Genomic DNA, 24,419 nt, shown 5'->3' on the forward strand with positions numbered 1-24,419 from the left:
ACGCCGGTGGGAAGTCGGCCCATCAGGGGCAGAGCATCGGGGGAGGGCCTTCAGGTGACGTCCTGAGGCCGTCCCAATGGCGTGCGCCATACTCACCTGTGATGCTGTTTTGGAGGTGTGGTGCATTTGAAAACAGTCGCCAACCCCTATTCCGGCATCAAAGGAATTCTCTGCCCGATCGGCGAATGCAATTTCGGAGTCGGCTCGCGGAGAAACCAGCCCTACGTGTTGACACTGGGACTGAATCGGTGGACTTCTAGGGCAGTAAAATTGGTGCCGGTTCCAGAGCAATTCAGGGACTGTTGATGAGCTGGCACTGGCGCCACATGGAACTCCAACGAGAAACGATACCCAATTCACCGCGGTCAGTATTGCCACTCGAGAGGCTGACAAGCTGCAGCCGAGTATTAGCACTCCACTCCCCACACACTCATTTTATTGAGTTCTTTGAGAAGGTGACCAAACAGGTAGATGCGGGTAAAGTAGTTGATGTGGTGTATATGGATTTCAGTAAAGCGTTTGATAAGGTTCCCACGGTAGGCTACTGCAGAAAATACGGAGGCATGGGATTCAGGGTGATTTAGCAGTTTGGATCAGAAATTGGCTAGCTGGAAGAAGACAAAGGGTGGTGGTTGATGGGAAATGTTCAGACTGGAGTCCAGTTACTAGTGGTGTACCACAAGGATATGTTTTGGGGCCACTGCTGTTTGTCATTTTTATAAATGACCTGGAGGAGGGCGTAGAAGGATGGGTGAGTAAATTTGCAGATGACACTAAAGTCGGTGGAGTTGTGGACAGTGCGGAAGGACGTTACAAGTTACAGAGGGAGATAGATAAGCTGCAGCGCTGGGCTGAGAGGTGGCAAATGGAGTTTAATGCAGAAAAGTGTGAGGTGATTCATTTTGGAAGGAATAATAGGAAGACAGAGTACTGGGCTAATGGGAAGATTCTTGGCAGTGTGGATGAGCAGAGAGATCTTGGTGTCCATGTACATAGATCCCTGAACGTTGCCACCCAGATTGAGAGGGTTGTTAAGAAGGCTTACGGTGTGTTAGCTTTTATTGGTAGAGGGATTGCGTTTCGGAGCCATGAGGTCATGTTGCAGCTGTACATAACTCTGGTGCGGCCGCATTTGGAGTATTGCATGCAATTCTGGTCGCCGCATTACAGGAAGGATGTGGAAGCATTGGAAAGGGTGCAGAGGAGATTTACCAGAATGTTGCCTGGTATGGAGGGAAGATCTTATGAGGAAAGGCTGAGGGACTTGAGGCTGTTTTCGTTAGAGAGAAGAAGGTTAAGAGGTGACTTAATTGAGGCATGCAAGATGATCAGAGGATTGGATAGGGTGGACAGTGAGAGCCTTTTTCCTCAGATGGTGATGACTAGCACGAGGGGACATAGCTTTAAATTGAGGGGAGATAGATATAGGACAGATGTCAGAGGTAGGTTCTTTACTCAGAGAGTAGTAAGGGTGTGGAATGCCCTGCCTGCAACAGTAGTGGACTCGCCAACACTAAGGGCATTCAAACGGTCATTGGATAGACATATGGACGATAAAGGAATAGTGTAGATGGGCTTTAGAGTGGTTTCACAGGTCGGCGCAACATTGAGGGCCAAAGGGCCTGTACTGCTGTAATGTTCTATGTTCTATGTTCTAATAAGCTGGCAGGATGGAGAGCGGCATCCGATTTGCAGGCACGGAGCTGGAGACATTACTGCATATTGTGGAGGCGAGGCAGGCCACTCTCTACCCCAGGGCGGGAAGGAGGCTGCCACCCGGTCCCATATACCGGGCCTAGGCAGTGGCCGAGAATGGACCCCAGCGCCATGGCCAGCCGGTAGTGCAGGAAGAAGCTGCACTGTCCTCCGGGAAGTCAGGCTGAGTCTGCAGCACTAAACCCGTCCCACGCAGCCGTTACACATACCGGCCGTCATGGGTGCGTGCCCTGACCACGAAGGCCACCAGCTGCACACCCCAAGTCGATTCCAGCGACGGGGCCCACGTAGCGATGGGAGCCCCCACGTCGCAGCCTGAGACACCCGGGAGCACTGACTTCCTGTCACAGCTGTCTCCAACACCCTCCACCATCCCAGACACACTCACCTCGGTTGGGCACATTAATGTAGACGCTCCTGGGACACCATCTAGTGCGGTTCAGCAGGTGGAGGAAGGAACCCCCGAGGGGGCGGACAGTCGGATGGCGGCCCGACCCCAGGGACTTGCGGCTGTCCGGATCATTCTCGGGATTCTGGAAACAGAGATCTCATCGATAGTGGAGATTCAGTCACAGAGCCAGGGACTGCATGAGGGGCTGTCAGCAACCATCCAGCACCTGTAGGTGCAGTTGGAGGTGTCAACAATGCGTGCCACCCAGGCCACTACAGCACAGGTGGTGACCACGGTGGAGGCCTTGGGAGCGAAGATATTGGCCATAGGTCAGGATGTCCAAGGCCTCGGGAAATCTAGGCAGGCGGTGGCCGAGGAACATGACAGGGCTGTCCTCGCACAGGCAGCCATGTAGCAGAGCCGCTGCAGAGCGTGGCCCAGTCACAACGGGTCATGGTTGTGGGCGTTGGCAGCATTGCCTGGCTGTTGGCTGACCTAAGCCAGTCACAGAGGAAGGTGGCCCAGTCCCAGAGGGAGGTGGCACAGTCACTGGGTGATGTGGCACAGTGCCAGAGGGAGGTGGCCCAGTCCCAGAGGGAGGTGGCACAGTCCCAGAGGGAGGTGGCACAGTCACTGGGTGATGTGGCACAGTGCTAGAGGGAGGTGGCCCAGCCCCAGAGGGAGGTGGCACAGTCACTGGGTGATGTGGCACAGTGCCAGAGGGAGGTGGCCCAGTCCCAGAGGGACGTGGCACAGTCACTGGGTGATGTGGCACAGTCACTGGGTGATGTGGCACAGTGCTAGAGGGAGGTGGCCCAGCCCCAGAGGGAGGTGGCACAGTCACTGGGTGATGTGGCACAGTGCCAGAGGGAGGTGGCCCAGTCCCAGAGGGAGGTGGCACAGTCACTGGGTGATGTGGCACAGTGCCAGAGGGAGGTGGCCCAGTCCCAGAGGGAGGTGGCACAGTCACTGGGTGATGTGGCACAGTGCCAGAGGGAGGTGGCCCAGTCCCAGAGGGAGGTGGCACAGTCACTGGGTGATGTGGCACAGTAGCAGAGGGAGGTGGCCCAGTCCCAGAGAGGTGGCACAGTCCCAGAGGGAGGTGGCTCACTCCCTGTGCCCCATGGTTCTGAGCATTGATACTCTGGTTGACGGGAGCGGGCCTCCAGGACTGGCAGTGCTAGGTGGTGTGGGAGAGTCCAGGAGTTCGCTCCGGTCACAACCCCCCCCCCCCTCCCAAGGAGTAGCCCGGGGAGCGTCGGGCACCCCGAGGGAAGAGGAGATGGGGTTCATGCTGGTGACTCCTGCAGGGGAGGTGTCAGAACACCACAATGCCTTGGACCCTTCCCCCGCCTGTCCCTGGGGCATCTGATGGGCAGCGGGAGAACAGGGTGGCATCACACCACCTGGGACACTCAGTGACTGCCAAGCCCATCAGGACCCGGGCATTCCAGAGCACGGCAGCCAATGGTCACAGGGCGGGAATCGCAGCAGGGCGGCCTCTAGTCCTGATGTTCCACCTGGGGAACCACCGACGCGAAGCGTGACGGCCCGTCAGGCCAAAAGGGTAGACACCAGTTAATTTGGCACAGGTGCAGCACAGAGGGGTGTTAGCGGTGAGGGCACAAATCTGTACAAAGATGTTCACCTGTTCCCAATCAGCGCCATTCACAACCGGGCCTAGGCGACGGCCGAGAGTGGGCCCGGTCGTCAGGGCCAGCCAGCAGTGCAGGAAGAAGCCTGCACTTTCCTCCGGGAAGTCAGACTGAGTAGGGAGCACTGTGCCGCTGGCACTAAACCCGTCCCACGCATACCGGCCATCATGGTTGCGTGCCACCTCCCTCTGGGACTGTGCCACCTCCCTATGGGACTGGGCCACCTCCCTCTGGCACTGTGCCACATCACCCAGTGACTGGGCCACCTCCCTATGGGACTGGGCCACCTCCCTCTGGCACTGTGCCACATTACCCAGTGACTGTGCCACCTCCCTCTGGGACTGTGCCACCTCCCTATGGGACTGGGCCACCTCCCTCTGGCACTGTGCCACATCACCCTGTGACTGTGCCACCTCCCTCTGGGACTGGGCCACCTTCCGCTGTGACTGGCTTAGGTCAGCCAACAGCCAGGCAATGCTGTCACCAATGCCTTGGTGCTCTGTCAGCAGGGTGTGAGGGATGGGCTGGGCTGGCTTCAGAGGAGGCGCTGGGGGGGTGGGGGAGGATGAGTGGACGTTAGGGGTCGGCTCAGGCCTCGGACTCAGGTTCAGACACCATTCACAGCCCCGGTACCCCGCCCTACCGCCATCCCATTTCCCCCCCACCTCTCCCAAATCTCCACCTCGGCCACCCCAGGAGTTCGATGGGACTGTGTGACGGAATGGCCAGCTCGCATGCAGGGATTACCCAGGTGATCGGTGGGAAGTGCTACCGTGGGCAGGAGTCCAACATTGCCAAACCTGGATCCGCACACCCTAGTGAGGCAGGTAGGAATCTCAGCGGTGGTTCAAGGGTGAGAGGAGGGAAGGTGATAGAGGGACGGTGTTCATGAGAGGGGTAGCCGGCCGAGGGGGATGGTGTGTGGGTGGGATAGGATGTCCATGTCGCCGGCCAGGCCTCCTAGTCTGTGAACCTGGAGCCGATTAGAGCATTCCACGCATGACAGCACTGGCACACATGATGCGGTCTCCTGTGCTACCCGGGCATCATGTTCAGCCCATCCTCTCCCTCCCCCTCTTCATCAGAATAGGCCCGGCATTCAACCAGCACGTCGCCACTCTGCTGCGCGATGTTGTGGAGGACACAGCAGGCCACCACGATGTGGGAGACCCTCCTAGCGTTTTATGGTGTAAGTTGATAGGAATTCAGGATTGGCACGTTCCTATAAGGATGAAGTATAAGTATGGCAAGTTTCGGGAACTTTGGATAATGAGAGATACTGGGAGCTTAGTCAATAAGAAAAAGGAGGCATTTGTCAAGGCTATGAGGCTGGGAACACACAAAGCAAGTGTGGAATACAAGGAATGTAGAAAGAAACTTAAGCAAGGAGTCAGGAGGGCTAAAAGGGGACACAAAGAGTAATTGGCAAATAGGATTAAGGAAATTCCCAAGGCTTTTTATCCCAATATAAAAAGCAAGAGGGTAGCCAGGGAGGGTTGGCCCACACAAGGACAGGGGAGGGAATCTAGGCGTGGAGCCAGAGGAAATGGGTGAGGTATTAAGTGAGTACTTTGCATCAGTATTAACCAAAGAGAAGGACTTGGGAGGGTGCGTTTCTGAATGGAGATCTGTGACTAGTGACGTTCCTCAGGGATCAGTGCTGGGACCTTTGCTGCTTGTAATATATATATATATATGTAAATGAGTTGTAGGAAAATGTTACTGGTTTGATTAGTACGTTTGCGGATGACACAAAGGTTGGTGGAATTGCAGATAACGATGAGGACGTCAGAGGTTACAGCAGGATATAGATTAGAACAAAGAACAAAGAACAAAGAAATGTACAGCACAGGAACAGGCCCTTCGGCCCTCCAAGCCCGTGCCGACCATACTGCCCGACTAAACTACAATCTTCTACACTTCCTGGGTCCGTATCCTTCTATTCCCATCCAATTCATATATTTGTCAAGATGCCCCTTAAATGTCCCTATCGTCCCTGCTTCCACTACCTCCTCCGGTAGTGAGTTCCAGGCACCCACTACCCTCTGCGTAAAAAACTTGCCTCGTACATCTACTCTAAACCTTGCCCCTCTCACCTTAAACCTATGCCCCCTAGTAATTGACCCCACTACCCTGGGGAAAAGCCTCTGACTATCCACTCTGTCTATGCCCCTCATAATTTTGTATACCTCTATCAGGTCGCCCCTCAACCTCCTTCGTTCCAGTGAGAACAAACCGAGTTTATTCAACCGCTCCTCATAGCTAATGCACTCCATACCAGGCAACATTCTGGTAAATCTCTTCTGCACCCTCTCTAAAGCCTCCACATCCTTCTGGTAGTGTGGCGACCAGAATTGAACACTATACTCCAAGTGTGGCCTAACTAAGGTTCTATACAGCTGCAACATGACTTGCCAATTCTTATACTCAATGCCCCGGCCAATGAAGGCAAGCATGCCGTATGCCTTCTTGACTACCTTCTCCACCTGTGTTGCCCCTTTCAATGACCTGTGGACCTGTACTCCGAGATCTCTTTGACTTTCAATACTCTTGAGGGTTCTACCATTCACTGTATATTCCCTACCTGCATTAGCCCTTCCAAAATGCATTACCTCACATTTGTCCGGATTAAACTCCATCTGCCATCTCTCCGCCCAAGTCTCCAGACAATCTAAATCCTGCTGTATCCTCTGACAGTCCTCATCGCTATCCGCAATTCCACCAACCTTTGTGTCGTCTGCAAACTTACTAATCAGACCAGTTACATTTTCCTCCAAATCATTTATATATACTACAGACAGCAAAGGTCCCAACACTGATCCCTGTGGAACACCACTGGTCACAGCCCTCCAATTAGAAAAGCATCCCTCCATTGCTACCCTCTGCCTTCTATGGCCTAGCCAGTTCTGTATCCACCTTGCCAGTTCACCCCTGATCCCGTGTGACTTCACCTTTTGTACTAGTCTACCATGAAGGACCTTGTCAAAGGCCTTACTGAAGTCCATATAGACAACATCTACTGCCCTACCTGCATCAATCATCTTAGTGACCTCCTCGAAAAACTCTATCAAGTTAGTGAGACACGACCTCCCCTTCACAAAACCGTGCTGCCTCTCACTAATACGTCCATTTGCTTCCAAATGGGAGTAGATCCTGTCTCGACGAATTCTCTCCAGTAATTTCCCTACCACTGAAGTAAGGCTCACCGGCCTGTAGTTCCCGGGATTATCCTTGCTACCCTTCTTAAACAGAGGAACAACATTGGCTATTCTCCAGTCCTCCGGGACATCCCCTGAAGACAGCGAGGATCCAAAGATTTCTGTCAAGGCCTCAGCAATTTCCTCTCCAGCCTCCTTCAGTATTCTGGGGTAGATCCCATCAGGCCCTGGGGACTTATCTACCTTAATATTTTTTAAGACACCCAACACCTCGTCTTTTTGGATCACAATGTGACCCAGGCTATCTACACCCCCTTCTCCAGACTCAACATCTACCAATTCCTTCTCTTTGGTGAATACTGATGCAAAGTATTCATTTAGTACCTCGCCCATTTCCTCTGGCTCCACACATAGATTCCCTTGCCTATCCTTCAGTGGGCCAACCCTTTCCCTGGCTACCCTCTTGCTTTTTATGTACGTGTAAAAAGCCTTGGGATTTTCCTTAACCCTATTTGCCAATGACTTTTCATGACCCCTTCTAGCCCTCCTGACTCCTTGCTTAAGTTCCTTCCTACTTTCCTTATATGCCACACAGGCTTCGTCTGTTCCCAGCCTTTTAGCCCTGACAAATGCCTCCTTTTTCTTTTTGACGAGGCCTACAATATCACTCGTCATCCAAGGTTCCCGAAAATTGCCGTATTTATCTTTCTTCCTCACAGGAACATGCCTGTCCTGTATTCCTTTCAACTGACACTTGAAAGCCTCCCACATGTCAGATGTTGATTTGCCCTCAAACATCCGCCCCCAATCTATGTTCTTCAGTTCCCGCCTAATATTGTTATAATTAGCCTTCCCCCAATTTAGCACATTCATCCTCGGACCACTCTTATCCTTGTCCACCAGTACTTTAAAACTTACTGAATTGTGGTCACTGTTACCGAAATGCTCCCCTACTGAAACATCTACCACCTGGCCGGGCTCATTCCCCAATACCAGGTCCAGTACCGCCCCTTCCCTAGTTGGACTGTTTACATATTGTTTTAAGAAGCCCTCCTGGATGCTCCTTACAAACTCCGCCCCGTCTAAGCCCCTGGCACTAAGTGAGTCCCAGTCAATATTGGGGAAGTTGAAGTCTCCCATCACCACAACCCTGTTGTTTTTACTCTTTTCCAAAATCTGTCTACCTATCTGCTCCTCTATCTCCCGCAGGCTGTTGGGAGGCCTGTAGTATACCCCCAACATTGTGACTGCACCCTTCTTATTCCTGATCTCTACCCATATAGCCTCACTGCCCTCTGAGGTGTCCTCTCGCAGTATAGCTGTGATATTCTCCCGAACAAGTAGCGCAACTCCGCCTCCCCTTTTACATCCCCCTCTATCCCGCCTGAAACATCTAAATCCTGGAACGTTTAGCTGCCAATCCTGCCCTTCCCTCAACCAGGTCTCTGTAATGGCAACAACATCATAGTTCCAAGTAGTAATCCAAGCTCTAAGTTCATCTGCCTTACCCGTAATGCTCCTTGCATTAAAACATATGCACTTCAGGCCACCAGACCCGCTGTGTTCAGCAACTTCTCCCCGTCTGCTCTGCCTCAGAGCCACACTGTCCCTATTCCCTAGTTCTCCCTCAATGCTCTCACCTTCTGACCTATTGCTCCCGCGCTCACCCCCCTGCCATACTAGTTTAAACCCTCCCGTGTGACACTAGCAAACCTCGCGGCCAGGATATTTATGCCTCTCCGGTTTAGATGCAACCCGTCCATCTTATACAGGTCACACCTGCCCCGGAAGAGCTCCCAGTGGTCCAGATAACGGAAACCCTCCCTCCTACACCAGCTGTTTAGCCACGTGTTTGTCTGCTCTATCTTCCTATTTCTAGCCTCACTGGCACGTGGCACAGGGAGTAATCCCGAGATCACAACCCTCGAGGTCCTGTCTTTTAACTTTCTGCCTAGCTCCCTGAACTCCTGCTGCAGGACCTCATGCCCCTTCCTGCCTATGTCGTTAGTACCAATATGTACAACGACCTCTGCCTGTTTGCCCTCCCCCTTCAGGATTCCCTCTACCCGTTCGGAGACATCCTGGACCCTGGCACCAGGGAGGCAACATACCATCCTGGAGTCTCTTTCACGTCCACAGAAGCGCCTATCTGTGCCCCTGACTATAGAGTCCCCTATTACTATTACTCTTCTGCGCTTTGACCCTCCCTTCTGAACATCAGAGCCAGCCGTGGTGCCACTGCTCTGGCTGCTGCTGTTTTCCCCTGATAGGCTATCCCCCCCGACAGTATCCAAAGGGGTATATCTGTTCGAGAGGGGGACAACCACAGGGGATTCCTGCACTGACTGCCTGCCCTTTCTGGTGGTCACCCATTTCTCTGCCTGCACCTTGGGTGTGACCACATTTACATAACTGCGATCTATGACGCTTTCCGCCACCTGCATGCTCCTAAGTGCATCCAATTGCTGCTCCAACCGAACCATGCGGTCTGTGAGGAGCTGCAGTTGGGTGCACTTTCTGCAGATGAAGCCATCCGGGACGCTGGAAGCCTCCCGGACCTGCCACATCTCACAGTCAGAGCACAGCGCCCCTCTAACTGACATTGCGTCAATTAATTAAAATTAAAATTTGTCTTTTTTTTTTTATAAATACTTTTTCTTTTAAATTGCAAAGTTACTGTCAACTATCTGTTTCCTAGCACTAGATTTCTAATAGAAATGCGATAGCTAACTATAATACTCTCCGATCTCTGGCTTAGATATCCTCTAAATTATAATTAAGTTATTATGTTTAATTAGTTCCCAAATACTCAAATTTTTTTTAAATTTAGGTTAGAATCCCAACCAGCCACTCAGGTCACAGCTTTTCTGTGATGTCACTTCAGTTTCCCCCCGACACACAATTTGAAAAAAGGTATAAAAGTAAAAATTAGTTGGAGACTTGGGCGGAGAGATGGCAGATGGAGTTTAATCCGGACAAATGTGAGGTAATGCATTTTGGAAGGTCTAATACAAATGGGAAATATACAGTAAATGGCAGAACCCTTAAGGTATTGACAGTCAGAGAGATCTAGGTGTACAGGGCCACAGGTCACTGAAAGTGGCAACGCAAGTGGAGAAGGTAGTCAAGAAGGTATATGATATGCTTGCCTTCATCGGCCAGTGGCATGGAGTTTAAAAATTGGCAAGTCATGTTACAGATGTATAGAACCTTAGTTAGACCGCACTTGGAATATAATGTTCAATTCTAGTCGCCACACTACCAGAAGGATGTGGAGGCTTTGGAGAAAGTACAGAAACGATTTATCGGTGTTGCCTGGGATAGAGGGCATTAGCTATGAGGAGAGGTTGGAGAAACATTGGTCTGTTGCACTAGAATGACGGATGTTGAGGGGCGACCTGATAGAGGTCTACAAAATTATGAGGGGCATGGACAGAGTGGATAGTCAGAAGCTTTTCCCCAGGGTGGAAGAGTCAATTACTAGGGGACATAGGTTTCAGTTGCGAGGGGCAAGGTTTAAAGGAGATGGACAAAACAAGTTTTTTTACACAGAGGGTGGTGGACCCTGGAACTCGCTGCCGAAGGAGGTGGTGGAAGCAGGGACGATAATAACTTTTAAGGGGCGTCTTGACAAACACATGAATAGGATGGGAATAGAGGGATATGATCCCCGGAAGGGTAGGGGTTCAGACGGGCAGCATGGTTGGCGCAGGCTTGGAGGTCTGAAGGGCCTGTTCCTATGCTGTAATTTTCTTTGTTCTTTTTTCAATACTGGAGATCCCCTCCTGACCATTCTAGACACCTGAACCGCATCTTCAGGATGCCGAAGCACCACTCACTCTTGGTCCTACTCGCACATTGGGCGCCGTTGTAGCGGGTCTCCGCGTTGGTCTGTGGCCTCCGGATAGGCGTAATCAGAAACGAATACAGCGGATAACCCCTTTCACCCAGCATTCACCTGGGGTTGCGCCTCAAAGATGTCCGGAACCATCGAGTGTGCCAGGATGAAGACGTCATGCATGCTGCCTGGATATTGGGCGCAGATGTCCATGATGTGCAGCGATGGTCACACACCAGCTGTACCTTCATCCAGTGGAATCCCTTTCAGTTTGTGAAGCCTGGTTCCTCATCCGCCTGTGCTCATAGGGGGACATGCGTCCCGTCGATTACCCCCTGGACTTGAGCATTCCGGCGATGGCAGCGAACCCCGCTGCCCGTGCATCCTGGTGGGCTCCATCCACATTGAAACCTATATTGTGGCTGACCGGGCATACAGAGCCGTGATGGCGTGGATGCACCTGTGCAAAGATGTCTGCGAGTTGCCGGACAGGTCCCCACTCAGCGCCTGGAAGGACCCAGTAGCATAAAAGTTCAGGGCGATAATCACCTTGACAGCCACCGGGAGCGGGTTTCCTCCCCATTTTCCCTCAGGTCCAGGTGTTCCATGATCTGGCAGATATGTCGCACTGTCCCCCTTCTCAGCCGAGGTCTTAGGCAGCATTTACAGTTGGCAAGTCCTCGAATGACAGGCCTGTTGGGCGGCCAGCTCTCCATCCTCACCAACTGGCTCCTGTTCCTCTGGGGAAGCCCCTGTTCTGCAGGGTCCTCCCCAAGCAGCTCCTGCTCATAAAGCTTCAGTGCATCCCCTAGGACTCGGGCGGCTAGGATGAATTCTGATAGCCATTGTCTGCAGTGGGTTATCATGGTGCCCACCCTCATGCCCAACCAGGTCTACCGGGCGACACGGTGTCCGCAGTCTGCACTGCAGCCCCTGTACCCGCATGTCCTCCTTCCCCATCACCAAGCTCACCCCCGGCCATTCCCCCTTTTACTGTGCCCTCCGCCCACACCCCGGCCCCGTTGGTGCCCGGCACCACGGGGGCCTCTGGCCCTGACACCCGTTCCTGCTGGCAGGGGTACCGTTGGCTGGTCTAATCCATGCCAATAGTAGGTTCTGCACCACCCCCTCCACCGACCACCTGTAGGGACCACTGTGAACATCCCCCATGGGTGGGCTGTGTGCTGCTCCGCTGGCAGGGTGGCGCGTAGTTGGACGAGGGGTGTAGTGCGGTGGAGGCACCCATACAGCCAGTGTCACTGTGCACAACTACGGGCCACAGTGGGTGGTCAACGGGTTGAGCGGCAAGATAGCTGCCTTGGAGACTGTGGCAATGGCGGTCCGTGCCTCGGCACCCCGACCCGGGATTTTTAAAACCCCGTGAAACCCACGTCGGTAATTCGCTCCAACGGAGACGGAGCATCGCAGCGGCCCCGGAGAATACCGGGTCAGGCCCGCAAATGATATGCCAAAGGCAAGCTGGCAATGATTTTCGGCTCACGGCAATTCTCCGCCCACTTTCCATCAGGAGACAGTGTCATGTAAGAGTACCTTTAAGAAATGGGTGTTTAAGAAGTGTACCTTTAAGAAATGGGTGTTTATTACTGCAATGATGTCAGAGAGTGGGTGGAGCTGGGCTGTCTGTCAGCTTTTTACTTTTGTTTTAGGCTGATTGCTGCAGGGTGTGTTTTAGTTTCGTTTTCAGAGCTGGATAGCTGCAGTCACAGCCAGAAGGTGTATTAGGGTCTCCCTCTGTAATCTAAAGAATGTAAATCGATCCTTTGGTGATTTCAAACTAATAACTGCTTGCAGTGACTTTAACCTGATGTGCTTCTGTTTAAAGGTTGTTTTTTTCTAACTCTCTTGGATGTTAAAAGGACAGCTTACGGATTACTTAGTGTTGTATTCTTTGGGGGTTGTATTTGAATTAATGGTTGCTAAGTTGTTCACTGTTTGTTTTAAAAAGGTTAACTTGAGTTCATAGAATAAACATTGTTTTGCTTGAAAAATACTTTTCCATTTCTGCTGTACCACACCTGTAGAGTGGGCCGTGTGCTCCCCATACCACAATCTATTAAAAGTTGTGGGTCAGGACTTCCGGTGGCGTCTGTGAGGGAGTGAGTCGCACATTCGGTGGCTCTCACTCCGGCTGGCTTTTTGGACCTCGTTTCACGACTTTTCGAAACATTTGAGCGCTCGAAAAGACGGCCACAAAGTTGCTGATTGAAGTGTGTGGAGCTGTATGGAAACTAAGAAGAGCAGAAAGCAGCGAAAGCAGGAAAAGAAGGGGCAGAGACAAAGTAGTGTGGGAGCTGACCCAGGGGGCTGACTGGACCGCGGACCAGACGATCCGAGCAGCGCTGCACAATATGCTGCAGGTCATAAAAGGAAGTTTTGAAGACATGAAGCGGGATAACTTAGAACCGCTGCAGAAAGCGGTGGAACAAGCGAACCAAAGGCTGGAGGCCCAGGACAAAAAGGTCAAGGAGCTGGAGAAAGCGGTGGAGGAACAGGCAGACACACAAACGATCACGGCAATAGAGATAGATGGGTTAAGGAGCGACACAGAAGGCTGCTTGACAGAATTGAAGATCTGGAAACCAGAGCCCGCAGACAAAATTTGAGAATTGTTGGCCTCCCGAGGGGGCCGAAGGAACAAAGAACAAAGAAATGTACAGCACAGGAACAGGCCCTTCGGCCCTCCAAGCCTGTGCCGACCATGCTGCCCGACTAAACTACAATCTTCGACACTTCCTGGGTCCGTATCCTTCTATTCCCATCCTATTCATGTATTTGTCAAGATGCCCCTTAAATGTCACTATCGTCCCTGCTTCTACCAGCTCCTCCGGTAGCGAGTTCCAGGCACCCACTACCCTCTGCGTAAAAAACTTGCCTCGTACATCTACTCTAAACCTTGCCCCTCTCACCTTAAACCTATGCCCCCTAGTAATTGACCCCTCTACCCTGGGGAAAAGCCTCTGACTATCCACTCTGTCTATGCCCCTCATAATTTTGTGTACCTCTATCAGGTCTCCCCTTAACCTCCTTCGTTCCAGTGAGAACAAACCGAGTTTATTCAACCGCTCCTCATAGCTAATGCCCTCCATACCAGGCAACATTCTGGTAAATCTCTTCTGCGCCCTCTCTAAAGCCTCCACATCCTTCTGGTAGTGTGGCGACCAGAATTGAACGCTATACTCCAAGTGTGGCCTAACTAAGGTTCTATACAGCTGCAACATGACTTGCCAATTCTTATACTCAATGCCCCGGCCAATGAAGGCAAGCATGCCGTATGCCTTCTTGACTACCTTCTCCACCTGTGTTGCCCCTTTCAATGACCTGTGGACCTGTACTCCTAGATCTCTTTGACTTTCAATACTCTTGAGGGTTCTACCATTCACTGTATATTCCCTGCCTGCATTAGACCTTCCAAAATGCATTACCTCACATTTGTCCGGATTAAACTCCATCTGCCATCTCTCCGCCCAAGTCTCCAAACAATCTAAATCCTGCTGTATCCTCCGACAGTCCTCATCGCTATCCGCAATTCCACCAACCTGTGTGTCGTCTGCAAACTTACTAATCAGACCAGTTACATTTTCCTCCAAATCATTTATATATACTACAAAGAGCAAAGGAGCGGACGCCACGACGTTTGTGGCAGACCTGTTGCAGCAGCTGATGAGGGCTAACTCCTTTCTGCTGGAGCTGGACGGGGCACACAGGGTGCAGGTGAGGCTGCCGCGACCGCCCCCCCCCCCCCACCCCGACCAATGGTGGTCAGGTTCCACAGGTTCACAGGCAAGGAGCGGGTCCTTCAGTGGGCAAAGAGTACGAAGAGCTGTACATGGAACAATAATGTCCTGTGCATTCAAAAAGCACGTGAAGTTCGGTCTGCTTTTCCCGGCGCGGCTGTGGGTCACGCACCAGAGCCAGCATTACTACTTTCTGGACCCCGATGAGGCGATGGAGTTCGCAAAGGATCAGGGACCGGTGCCGAACTGAGGGCCCACGGACCAAAGTCTGAGTATTATTGTCTGTGGGACTACTAGTTTTCTTGGACTGACTTTATATTATTTTGTTGCTTCACAGGTACTTTGTAGTTGCTTTTGTCCGTTTTCGCTGCCTCGGGGTACAATGGGCAAGGGGGAGAGCGGGTGCCCCCTCTCTCTATTGGGTTGTCTTTTTGCTTTTTCTTTGTGTTTTTCTCATTTTGGAGCTTCCAACGTAACAGAAATGTGGCCGGGAAGTAATGGGGGTTAAAGGTATTGGATGTAGGGGTGTGATGCGGGTACTGTGCTGCTGTGTGTTTTTATTATTAATGCGCAGAAAGGGGTGATCGGTATCACTCATCTGTTTACACAACTGGAACAGCATTACAGCTGGAGCGGGCTCGGGTCTTTGTTTAATTGCCCTTGTTTTTTGTTTGAACTCCCTTACTGCAGGGAGACTGCTCGAGCTGGACACATCGGGGGATGGATGTGGATGGGTTGGGGGGGGGGGTGAGCTCGGGGGAACAATGGGAGCGAGACAAGTGGGTGCCAGGGGGATGAGTCACCGGGCTAGCGGGAAGCTACTCAAGGGAGTCAGGTGGGGGGGGGATGCATACAGCCAGTACATGGCTGGGGTCGGGTTACAGAGGGGTGTTGTTGCTTGGGGGGGGGGGGGAGGGGGGGGGGGGGGGGGAAGTTATTTTGCTGACATGGGAGGGATCTAAAGTAGATAACAGAGTAGAGGTCGGGGGTGGGTGCTGCCAGGAGGTGAACTGGGAGGGGCACGGCACATGGGCTGGGGGTGGGCCCAAGAAGGGGGATAGTTGATTGGCAAGGGGGGGCAGGTGCCCTCCAACCAGGCTGATCACCTGGAATGTCTGAGGACTAAACGGGCCAGTCAAGAGGGCGTGTGTGTTCGCGCATTCGCGGGCTCGAAAGGCGGACGTAATCATGCTGCAGGAGACTCGTCTGAAAGTGACTGACAAGACCAGACTCAGGAAGTGCTGGATTAGCCAGGTCTTCCACTCGGGCTTCGACTCTGATGTCCAGGGGGGGTGGCAATCATGATCAATAAACGGGTTCAATTTGGGGCAGAGGGCACAATTGCAGACGGAGGTGGTAGATTTCTTATGGTCCGGGGTACGCTTGAGGGGGTGAGGGTAGTCCTGGTGAATGTATATGCTCCAAATTGGGACGACGCTGACTTCATTAAAAGGGTGCTGGGGAAAATCCCAGACTTAGATTCACACAAGCTGATCATGGGGGTGTGCGAGAGACTGAGGAAGTGCATGCAGGACTACCTGCAGGTTAATGGCACAGAGGAAGTCTCAGCAGCGACCCTCTGGGAGGTGCTGAAGGCGGTGATAAGGGGGAGCTGATCTCAATTCGGGCCCACAGAGATAGAACGGACAGAGTGGAGATGCACAGGCTGGTCAAGGAGATCCACCGGACAGCTAGGGAATACGCAGAGGCCCCGAGGGAGGACCTACTTCGAGATAGACGGAGACTCCAGGCCGGGTTGGGGGTGTTGTCCACGAGCAAAGCCATGGAACAACTCAGGAAGGCAAAGGGTGTGGTTTATGAGCATGGGGAGAAAGCTAGTAGAATGCTTGCGCAGCAACTCAGGAGGAAGGAGGCGGCCAGAGAAATAGGCAGGGTAGTGGACGGTATGGGGAACAGAGTGGATGACCCGTCAGGACTGAACAAGGTGTTTTCGGAGTTTTACAGCAAGCTCGATACCTCGGAACCCCCTGGGGAGCCGGAGGAGATGAAGCGTTTCTTAGACAGACTGACCTTCCCAAAAGTGGGTAGGGGGCTGGTAGACGGACTGGGGGCCCCGATCAGAGCTGAGGAAGTACTGGGGGGCTTGAAGGCCATGCAGTCCGGTAAATCCCCGGGGCCGGAGGGATACCCAGTGGAGTTCTACAAAATGTTCTCGCAGATAGCGGGGCCGGTGCTGACTATGTTATTTCACGAGGTGAGGGACAGAGGGATGCTACCCCCGACGATGTCACAGGCTACCAGCTCGCTGATATTAAAACGGAATAAAGACCCGGAAGCGTGTGGGTCATACAGACCAATCTCCCTGATCAACGTCGACACCAAGCTCCTGGCTAAGGTCTTGTTGCTTAGAATTGAGGACTGTGTCCCGGAGGTGATCGGGGAAGACCAAACAGGGTTTGTGAAAGGCAGGCAGCTGGTAGCCAACTTGAGAAGACTATTCAATGTGATCATGATGCCCCCGGAGGGCAGAGAGGTAGAGGCAGTGGTGGCAATGGATGCCGAGAAGGCCTTTGACCGGGTGGAGTGGGACTATTTGTGGGAGGTACTCGGACGGTTTTGATTCGGGGAGGGCTTTGACAACTGGGTTGGACTATTGTACCAGGCCCCAAAAGCTAGCGTGAGGATGAATAGGACAACATCAGAGTACTTTAGACTACACCGGGGGACCAGACAGGGGTGCCCACTCTCCCCTTTGCTGTTTGCACTGGTCATAGAGCCGCTGGCGATTGCCCTGAGAGCTGCGAGGGGGTGGAAGGGAATGATTAGGGGAGGGGTGGAACACAGGGTATCGCTGTACGCGGACAACCTGCTCCTGTACGTATCGGACCCGCTGGCTGGGATGGACAGTATACTGGGAATATTGAGAGAATTTGGCCGGTTCTCAGGGTACAAACTGAACATGACTAAGAGTGAGATGTTTGTAGTGCAGGCGAGGGGCCAGGGGAATAGGTTTAAGGGTTGCCATTTAGGATGGCCGGAGATGGTTTCCGATACTTGGGGATACAGGTGGCGCGAGACTGGGGCAGGCTGAACCGTAGCGAGGGGGGGGCTGGCGCTGCCGAACCTCAGCAACTACTACTGGGCGGCCAACATAGCCATGGTAAGGAGTTGGATGGTGGGTACGGGGTCTATTTGGGGGCGAGTGGAGGCGGCTTCGTGCAGGGGCACCAGTTTGGCAGCCCTGGTCACAGCCCGCCTACCGCTCCCGCCAGCCAGGTACTCCACCAGCCCATCAGTGGTGGCAGCCCTGCGGATCTGGGGCCAGTGGAGGAGGCATGTAGGGGAGGTGGGAGCATCGGTCTGGTCTCCATTATGCAACAACTACCGATTCGCCCCCGGGAACATGGACGTTGGATTCCGAGCGTGGCGGCGGGCGGGGGTGAGGAGGGTGGATGATATGTTCTTGGGGGGGAGCTTCTCGAGCATGAGGGCCTTGGAGGAGAAATTTGGACTAGTCAGAGGGACTGACTTTCGGTACTTGCAAGTGCGTGACTTCATACGCAGACAGGTCCCATCCTTCCCATGCCTCCCACCAAATGGGATCCAGGACAGAGTAGTGTCTCGGGGAGAGGTAGGAGAGGGGAAAGTCTCGTGAACTTATGAAAGGGGAGGAGTCCCAGACAGAGGAACTGAAGCTCAAGTGGGAGGAGGAACTCGGCGAGGAGATGGAGGAGGGGGTATGGGCGGAAGCCCCGAGTTGGGTAAATTCAACTGCAACATGTGCTCGGTTCAGCCTGATTCAGTGCAAGGTCGTCCACCGGGCCCACATGACGGTGGCCCGGATGAGTAAATTCTTTGGGGTGGAGGATAAATGCACTAGGTGTGCGGGAGGGCCAGCGAATCACATCCATATGTTCTGGGCATGCCCAAAACTTAGGAGATACTGGGAGGGATTTGCGGACGTCATGTCCCAGGTGCTGAAAACCAGGGTGGTGATGAGTCCAGTGATGGCACTTTTTGGGGTCTCGGAAGACCCGGGGGTCCAGGAGGAGAGGGAGACAGACGTCTTGGCCTTTGCTTCCCTTGTAGCTCGGCGACGTGTACTGCTGGCATGGAGGGACTCAAAGCCCCCAAAGACCGAAGCATGGCTCTCGGACATGTCGAGCTTTTTAGGGCTGGAAAAAATTAAGTTCGCCTTAAGAGGATTTGTATTAGGGTTCGCCCGAAGGTGGCAACCATTCATCGACTTCTTCGCGGGGAATGAAATGTCAGCGGGGGGGGGGGGGGTAGATTAGAGTACACTAGGAGGAATAAATAGGCGGGTACTGTTTATGAGAGAGGAGTGGTCTTTTGCACTATGTTTCTGCTCTGAGTTGCACATTACTGTACACTGTAACTGTTTACAATGCCAAAAATACCTCGATAAAATTGTTTGTTAAAAAAAAAGTTGTGGGTCAGGTGAACTCTACGATACACTTTGGGGTTCTCTAAACGCTGGCCCATAGCAGAGAGAGAGGGAGAGAGACAGTCAGTACTGAGCGAGCATGGCACTGTAAGAGGGTCAGTACTGAGGAAGTGCCACACTAACAGACGGTCAGTACTGACGGAGTGCTGCACTGTCAGAGGGTCAGTGCTTAAGGAGTGCTGCACTGTCACAGGGTCAGTGCTTAAGGAGCGCTGCACTGTCAGAGGTTCAGTGCTCAGGGAGTGCTGCACTGTCAGAGGGTCAGTGCTGAGGGAGCGCCGCACTGTCGGAGGGTCAGCGCTGAGGGAGCGCTGCACTGTCAGACGGTCAGTACTGACGGAGTGTTGCACTGTCATAGGGTCAGTACTGACGCAGTGCCACACTATCAGAGGATCAGTACTGACGGACTGCCGTACTGTCAGAGGGTCAGTGCTGAGGGAGCATCACACTGTCAGAGGGTCAGTATTGAGGGGGTGTTGTCCTGTCAGAGGGTCAGTTCTGAGGAAGTGCCGCACTGTCAAGAGGCTCAGTACTAAGGGAGCATTGCACTATCAGAGGGTCAGTGCTGAAGGAGCGCTGCACTGTCAGAGGGTCAGTGCTGAGGGAGCGCCACACTGTCGGAGGATCAGTGCTGAGGGAGTGCCGCACTGTCAGAGGGTCAGTGCTGAGGGAGCGCCGCACTGTCGGAGGATCAGTGCTGAGGGAGTGCCGAACAGTCAGAGGGTCAGTGCTGAGGGAGCGCCAGCCACACTGTCGGAGGGTCAGTACTAAGGGAGCATTGCACTATCAGAGGGTCAGTGCTGAAGGAGCGCTGCACTGTCAGAGGGTCAGTGCTGAGGGAGCGCCACACTGTCGGAGGATCAGTGCTGAGGGAGTGCCGCACTGTCAGAGGGTCAGTGCTGAGGGAGCGCCGCACTGTCGGAGGATCAGTGCTGAGGGAGTGCCGAACTGTCAGAGGGTCAGTGCTGAGGGAGCGCCAGCCACACTGTCGAGGGTCAGTGTTGAGGGAGTGCTGCACTGTCAGAGGGTCAGTACTGAGGGAGCGCCGCACTGTCAAAGGATCAGTGCTGAGGGAGTGCTGCACTGTCAGAGGATCACTGCTGAGGGAGCGCCGCACTGTCAGAGGGTCAGTGCTGAGGGAGTGCTGCACTGTCAGAGGATCAGTGCTGAGGGAGCGCCGCACTGTCAGAGGGTCAGTGCTGAGGGAGTGCTGCACTGTCAGAAGATCAGTGCTGAGGGAGCGCCAGCCACACTGTCGGAGGGTCAGTGCTGAGGGAGTGCTGCACTGTCAGAGGGTCAGTACTGAGGGAGCGCCGCACTGTCAGAGGGTCAGTGCTGAGGGAGTGCTGCACTGTCGGAGGGTCAGTACTGAGGGAGCACTGCACTGTCAGAGGGTCAGTGCTGAGGGAGCACTGCACTGTCAGAGGGTCAGTGCTGAGGGAGCGCTGCACTGTCAGAGGGTCAGTACTGAGGGAGCGCCGCACTGTCAGAGGATCAGTGCTGAGGGAGTGCTGCACTTTCAGAGTGTCAGTACTGAGGGAGCGCCGCACTGTCAGAGGATCAGTGCTGAGGGAGTGCTGCACTGTCAGAGGATCACTGCTGAGGGAGCGCCGCACTGTCAGAGGGTCAGTGCTGAGGGAGTGCTGCACTGTCAGAGGATCAGTGCTGAGGGAGCGCCGCACTGTCAGAGGGTCAGTGCTGAGGGAGTGCTGCACTGTCAGAAGATCAGTGCTGAGGGAGCGCCAGCCACACTGTCGGAGGGTCAGTGCTGAGGGAGTGCTGCACTGTCAGAGGGTCAGTACTGAGGGAGCGCCGCACTGTCAGAGGGTCAGTGCTGAGGGAGTGCTGCACTGTCGGAGGGTCAGTACTGAGGGAGCACTGCACTGTCAGAGGGTCAGTGCTGAGTGAGCACTGCACTGTCAGAGGGTCAGTGCTGAGGGAGCGCTGCACTGTCAGAGGGTCAGTGCTGAGGGAGCGCCGCACTGTCAGAGGATCAGTGCTGAGGGAGTGCTGCACTGTGAGAGGATCACTGCTGAGGGAGCGCCGCACTGTCAGAGGGTCAGTGCTGAGGGAGTGCTGCACTGTCAGAGGGTCAGTACTGAGGGAGCGCCGCACTGTCAGAGGGTCAGTGCTGAGGGAGCGCTGCACTGTCAGAGGGTCAGTGCTGAGGGAGCACTGCACTGTCAGAGGGTCAGTGCTGAGGGAGCGCTGCACTGTCAGAGGGTCAGTGCTGAGGGAGCGCCAGCCACACTGTCGGAGGGTCAGTGCTGAGGGAGTGCTGCACTGTCAGAGGGTCAGTGCTGAGGGAGCGCCGCACTGTCAGAGGATCAGTGCTGAGGGAGTGCTGCACTGTCAGAGGATCACTGCTGAGGGAGTGCCGCACTGTCAGAGGGTCAGTGCTGAGGGAGTGCTGCACTGTCAGAGGGTCAGTACTGAGGGAGCGCCGCACTGTCAGAGGGTCAGTGCTGAGGGAGTGCTGCACTGTCGGAGGGTCAGTACTGAGGGAGCACTGCACTGTCAGAGGGTCAGTGCTGAGGGAGCACTGCACTGTCAGAGGGTCAGTGCTGAGGGAGCGCTGCACTGTCAGAGGGTCAGTGCTGAGGGAGCGCCAGCCACACTGTCGGAGGGTCAGTGCTGAGGGAGTGCTGCACTGTCAGAGGGTCAGTACTGAGGGAGCGCTGCACTGTCAGAGGGTCAGTACTGAGGGAGCGCTGCACTGTCAGAGGGTCAGTACTGAGGGAGCGCCGCACTGTCAGAGGGTCAGTACTGAGGGAGCGCCGCACTGTCAGAGGGTCAGTGCTGAGGGAGCGCAGCACTGTCAGAGGGTCAGTGCTGAGGGAGCCCCGCACTGTCAGAGGGTCAGTGCTGAGGGAGTGCTGCACTGTCAGAGGATCAGTGCTGAGGGAGCGCCGCACTGTCAGAGGGTCAGTGCTGAGGGAGTGCTGCACTGTCAGAGGATCAGTGCTGAGGGAGCGCCAGCCACACTGTCGGAGGGTCAGTGCTGAGGGTGTGCTGCACTGTCAGAGGGTCAGTGCTGAGGGAGTGCTGCACTGTCAGAGGATCAGTGCTGAGGGAGCGCCGCACTCTCAGAGGGTCAGTGCTGAGGGAGTGCTGCACTGTCAGAAGATCAGTGCTGAGGGAGCGCCGCACTGTCAGAGGGTCAGTGCTGAGGGAGTGCTGCACTGTCGGAGGGTCAGTACTGAGGGAGCGCCGCACTGTCAGAGGATCAGTGCTGAGGGAGCGCCGCACTGTCAGAGAATCAGTGCTGAGCGGGTGCTGCACTGTCAGAAGATCAGTGCTGAGGGAGCGCCAGCCACACTGTCGGAGGGTCAGTGCTGAGGGAGTGCTGCATTGTCAGAGGGTCAGTACTGAGGGAGCGCCGCACTGTCAGAGGGTCAGTGCTGAGGGAGCGCAGCACTGTCAGAGGGTCAGTGCTGAGGGAGTGCTGCACTGTCAGAGGGTCAGTACTGAGGGAGCGCCGCACTGTCAGAGGGTCAGTGCTGAGGGAGCGCAGCACTGTCAGAGGGTCAGTGCTGAGGGAGCGCTGCACTGTCAGAGGGTCAGTACTGAGGTAGCGCCGCACTGTCAGAGGATCAGTGCTGAGGGACTGGGCAGGGTGGGATGTTCTCCAAGGCGACATACAGCTGATATTTATCCTTTACCAAGAGTACTGACGGAGATTATTTCACCCACTGCTGTTTGTCAAACTGTGCGCCATCCCTTCCAACATTATTTGTGATCCGATCCCATGTCCTTTTGAGCAGTAGTGTAGTGAGCAGCGTGACCCGTACTCACCCCCCCAGTAATCCGGGCTCCCTCACCACTGATTACAGCAATAATGGAGATGATGATGAAGACGATGACGGCAATCCCACAGCGGATAAAATCCTGCAACACAGAAGAGCAATTATCAGACACATGAACACTGATACAGCCACTGGACACACTCTGTCTGGATGTAACCCCAGACACACAGTCCCTCTGACAGAGCACTGAGACCCTGGGACAAGCTGCCCCACACATAAGACACACAGACACGCACACCAACACAGACACGCACACAAACACGCGCACAAACAGACACGCGCACAAGCACAGACACGCGCACAAGCACAGACACGCGCACAAGCACAGACACGCGCACAAACACAGACACGCGCACAAACACAGACACGCGCACAAACACAGACACGCGCACAAACACAGACACGCGCACAAACACAGACACGTGCACAAACACAGACAGGCGCACAAACACACCCGCGCACAAACACACACGTGCACACACACAGACACGCGCACACACACAGACACGCGCACAAACAGACACGCGCACAAACAGACACGCGCACAAACAGACACGCGCACAAACAGACACGTGCACACACACAGACACGCGCACAAACACAGACACATGCAAACACAGATGCGCACAGACACACACACTCAGACACAAGCACAGATACACACACAAGCACAGACACGCTCCCAAGCACAGACAGACACACACAAGCAAATACACAAACAGGCACGCAGAAACTGACAAACCTTCATAAACAAAAATGCACACAAACACACACACAACCACAGACACACATAAACACACACACACACACACACACACAAGCATAGACACACAGAAACAGACACAAACACAGAAACACACAACTACACAGACACCAAAACGCACACAAAATCACAATCACACACAAAAACACAGATGCATAGATATAGATCCACAGAAACAGAGTCACAAACGGCACACACGAACAACAGTTTACGCAAAACACGGCACACACAAACCGCGGCACACACAAACCGCGGCACACACAAACCGCGGCACACACAAACCGCGGCACACACAAACCGCGGCACACACAAACCGCGACACACACAAACCGCGACACACACAAACCGCGACACACACAAACCGCGACACACACAAACCGCGACACACACAAACCGCGACACACACAAACCGCGACACACACAAACCGCGACACACACAAACCGCGACACACACAAACCGCGACACACACAAACCGCGACACACACAAACCGCGACACACACAAACCGCGACACACACAAACCGCGACACACACAAACCGCGACACACACAAACCACGACACACTACTTCCGGTGGTGCCATGGAGCGAGTTGTCGCTTATTTGGTAGGTCCCGCTCGTGATGGACTTTTGAGACCTTTTTGGGGGATTTGATCGACAAAACAGGAGATTGGTGAGGTCGAAGAGAAGGAATCCCCACCAGTGGACCAGAAGTGGTCTGAAAAGGAGAGATCGTTGGGCAAAGAAGGAAGTGGAGTCTGCAGCACAGGAGAGTATGGCAGACTATGACGGGGTTTGCCGGCCAAGTGGTCAACGATGCAGGAGAGCTTTGCCAAGCAAAGACAAGAGTACTTGGACCCGATTAAGACGGGGATTGACCGGGTGGAGCAAAGATTGGAAGCCCGGGGTCAAG

The 24,419-nt window shown here is 54.0% G+C and overlaps 1 protein-coding gene across 2 annotated transcripts in view; it reads right to left on the reverse strand.

The window, feature by feature from the left end:
- The window catches only part of LOC140398984 (proteolipid protein 2-like), an 82,518-nt gene that overhangs the window by 18,608 nt on the left and 39,491 nt on the right, over nucleotides 1-24,419 (reverse strand). The window contains exons 3-4 of one of the 2 annotated variants that reach the window (XM_072488008.1): nucleotides 22,735-22,827; nucleotides 2,105-2,249 (exon numbers count right to left, since the gene is read on the reverse strand). In XM_072488008.1, coding sequence (XP_072344109.1) covers nucleotides 2,105-2,249; nucleotides 22,735-22,827 — 238 coding nt within the window. The remainder of the gene's footprint in view (nucleotides 1-2,104; nucleotides 2,250-22,734; nucleotides 22,828-24,419) is intronic. The other variant, XM_072488010.1, reaches the window with a different exon arrangement.

Source organism: Scyliorhinus torazame, chromosome 22 (genome assembly GCF_047496885.1).
Source record: "Scyliorhinus torazame isolate Kashiwa2021f chromosome 22, sScyTor2.1, whole genome shotgun sequence".
In the NCBI taxonomy this organism is placed as follows: Eukaryota; Metazoa; Chordata; class Chondrichthyes; order Carcharhiniformes; family Scyliorhinidae; genus Scyliorhinus; species Scyliorhinus torazame.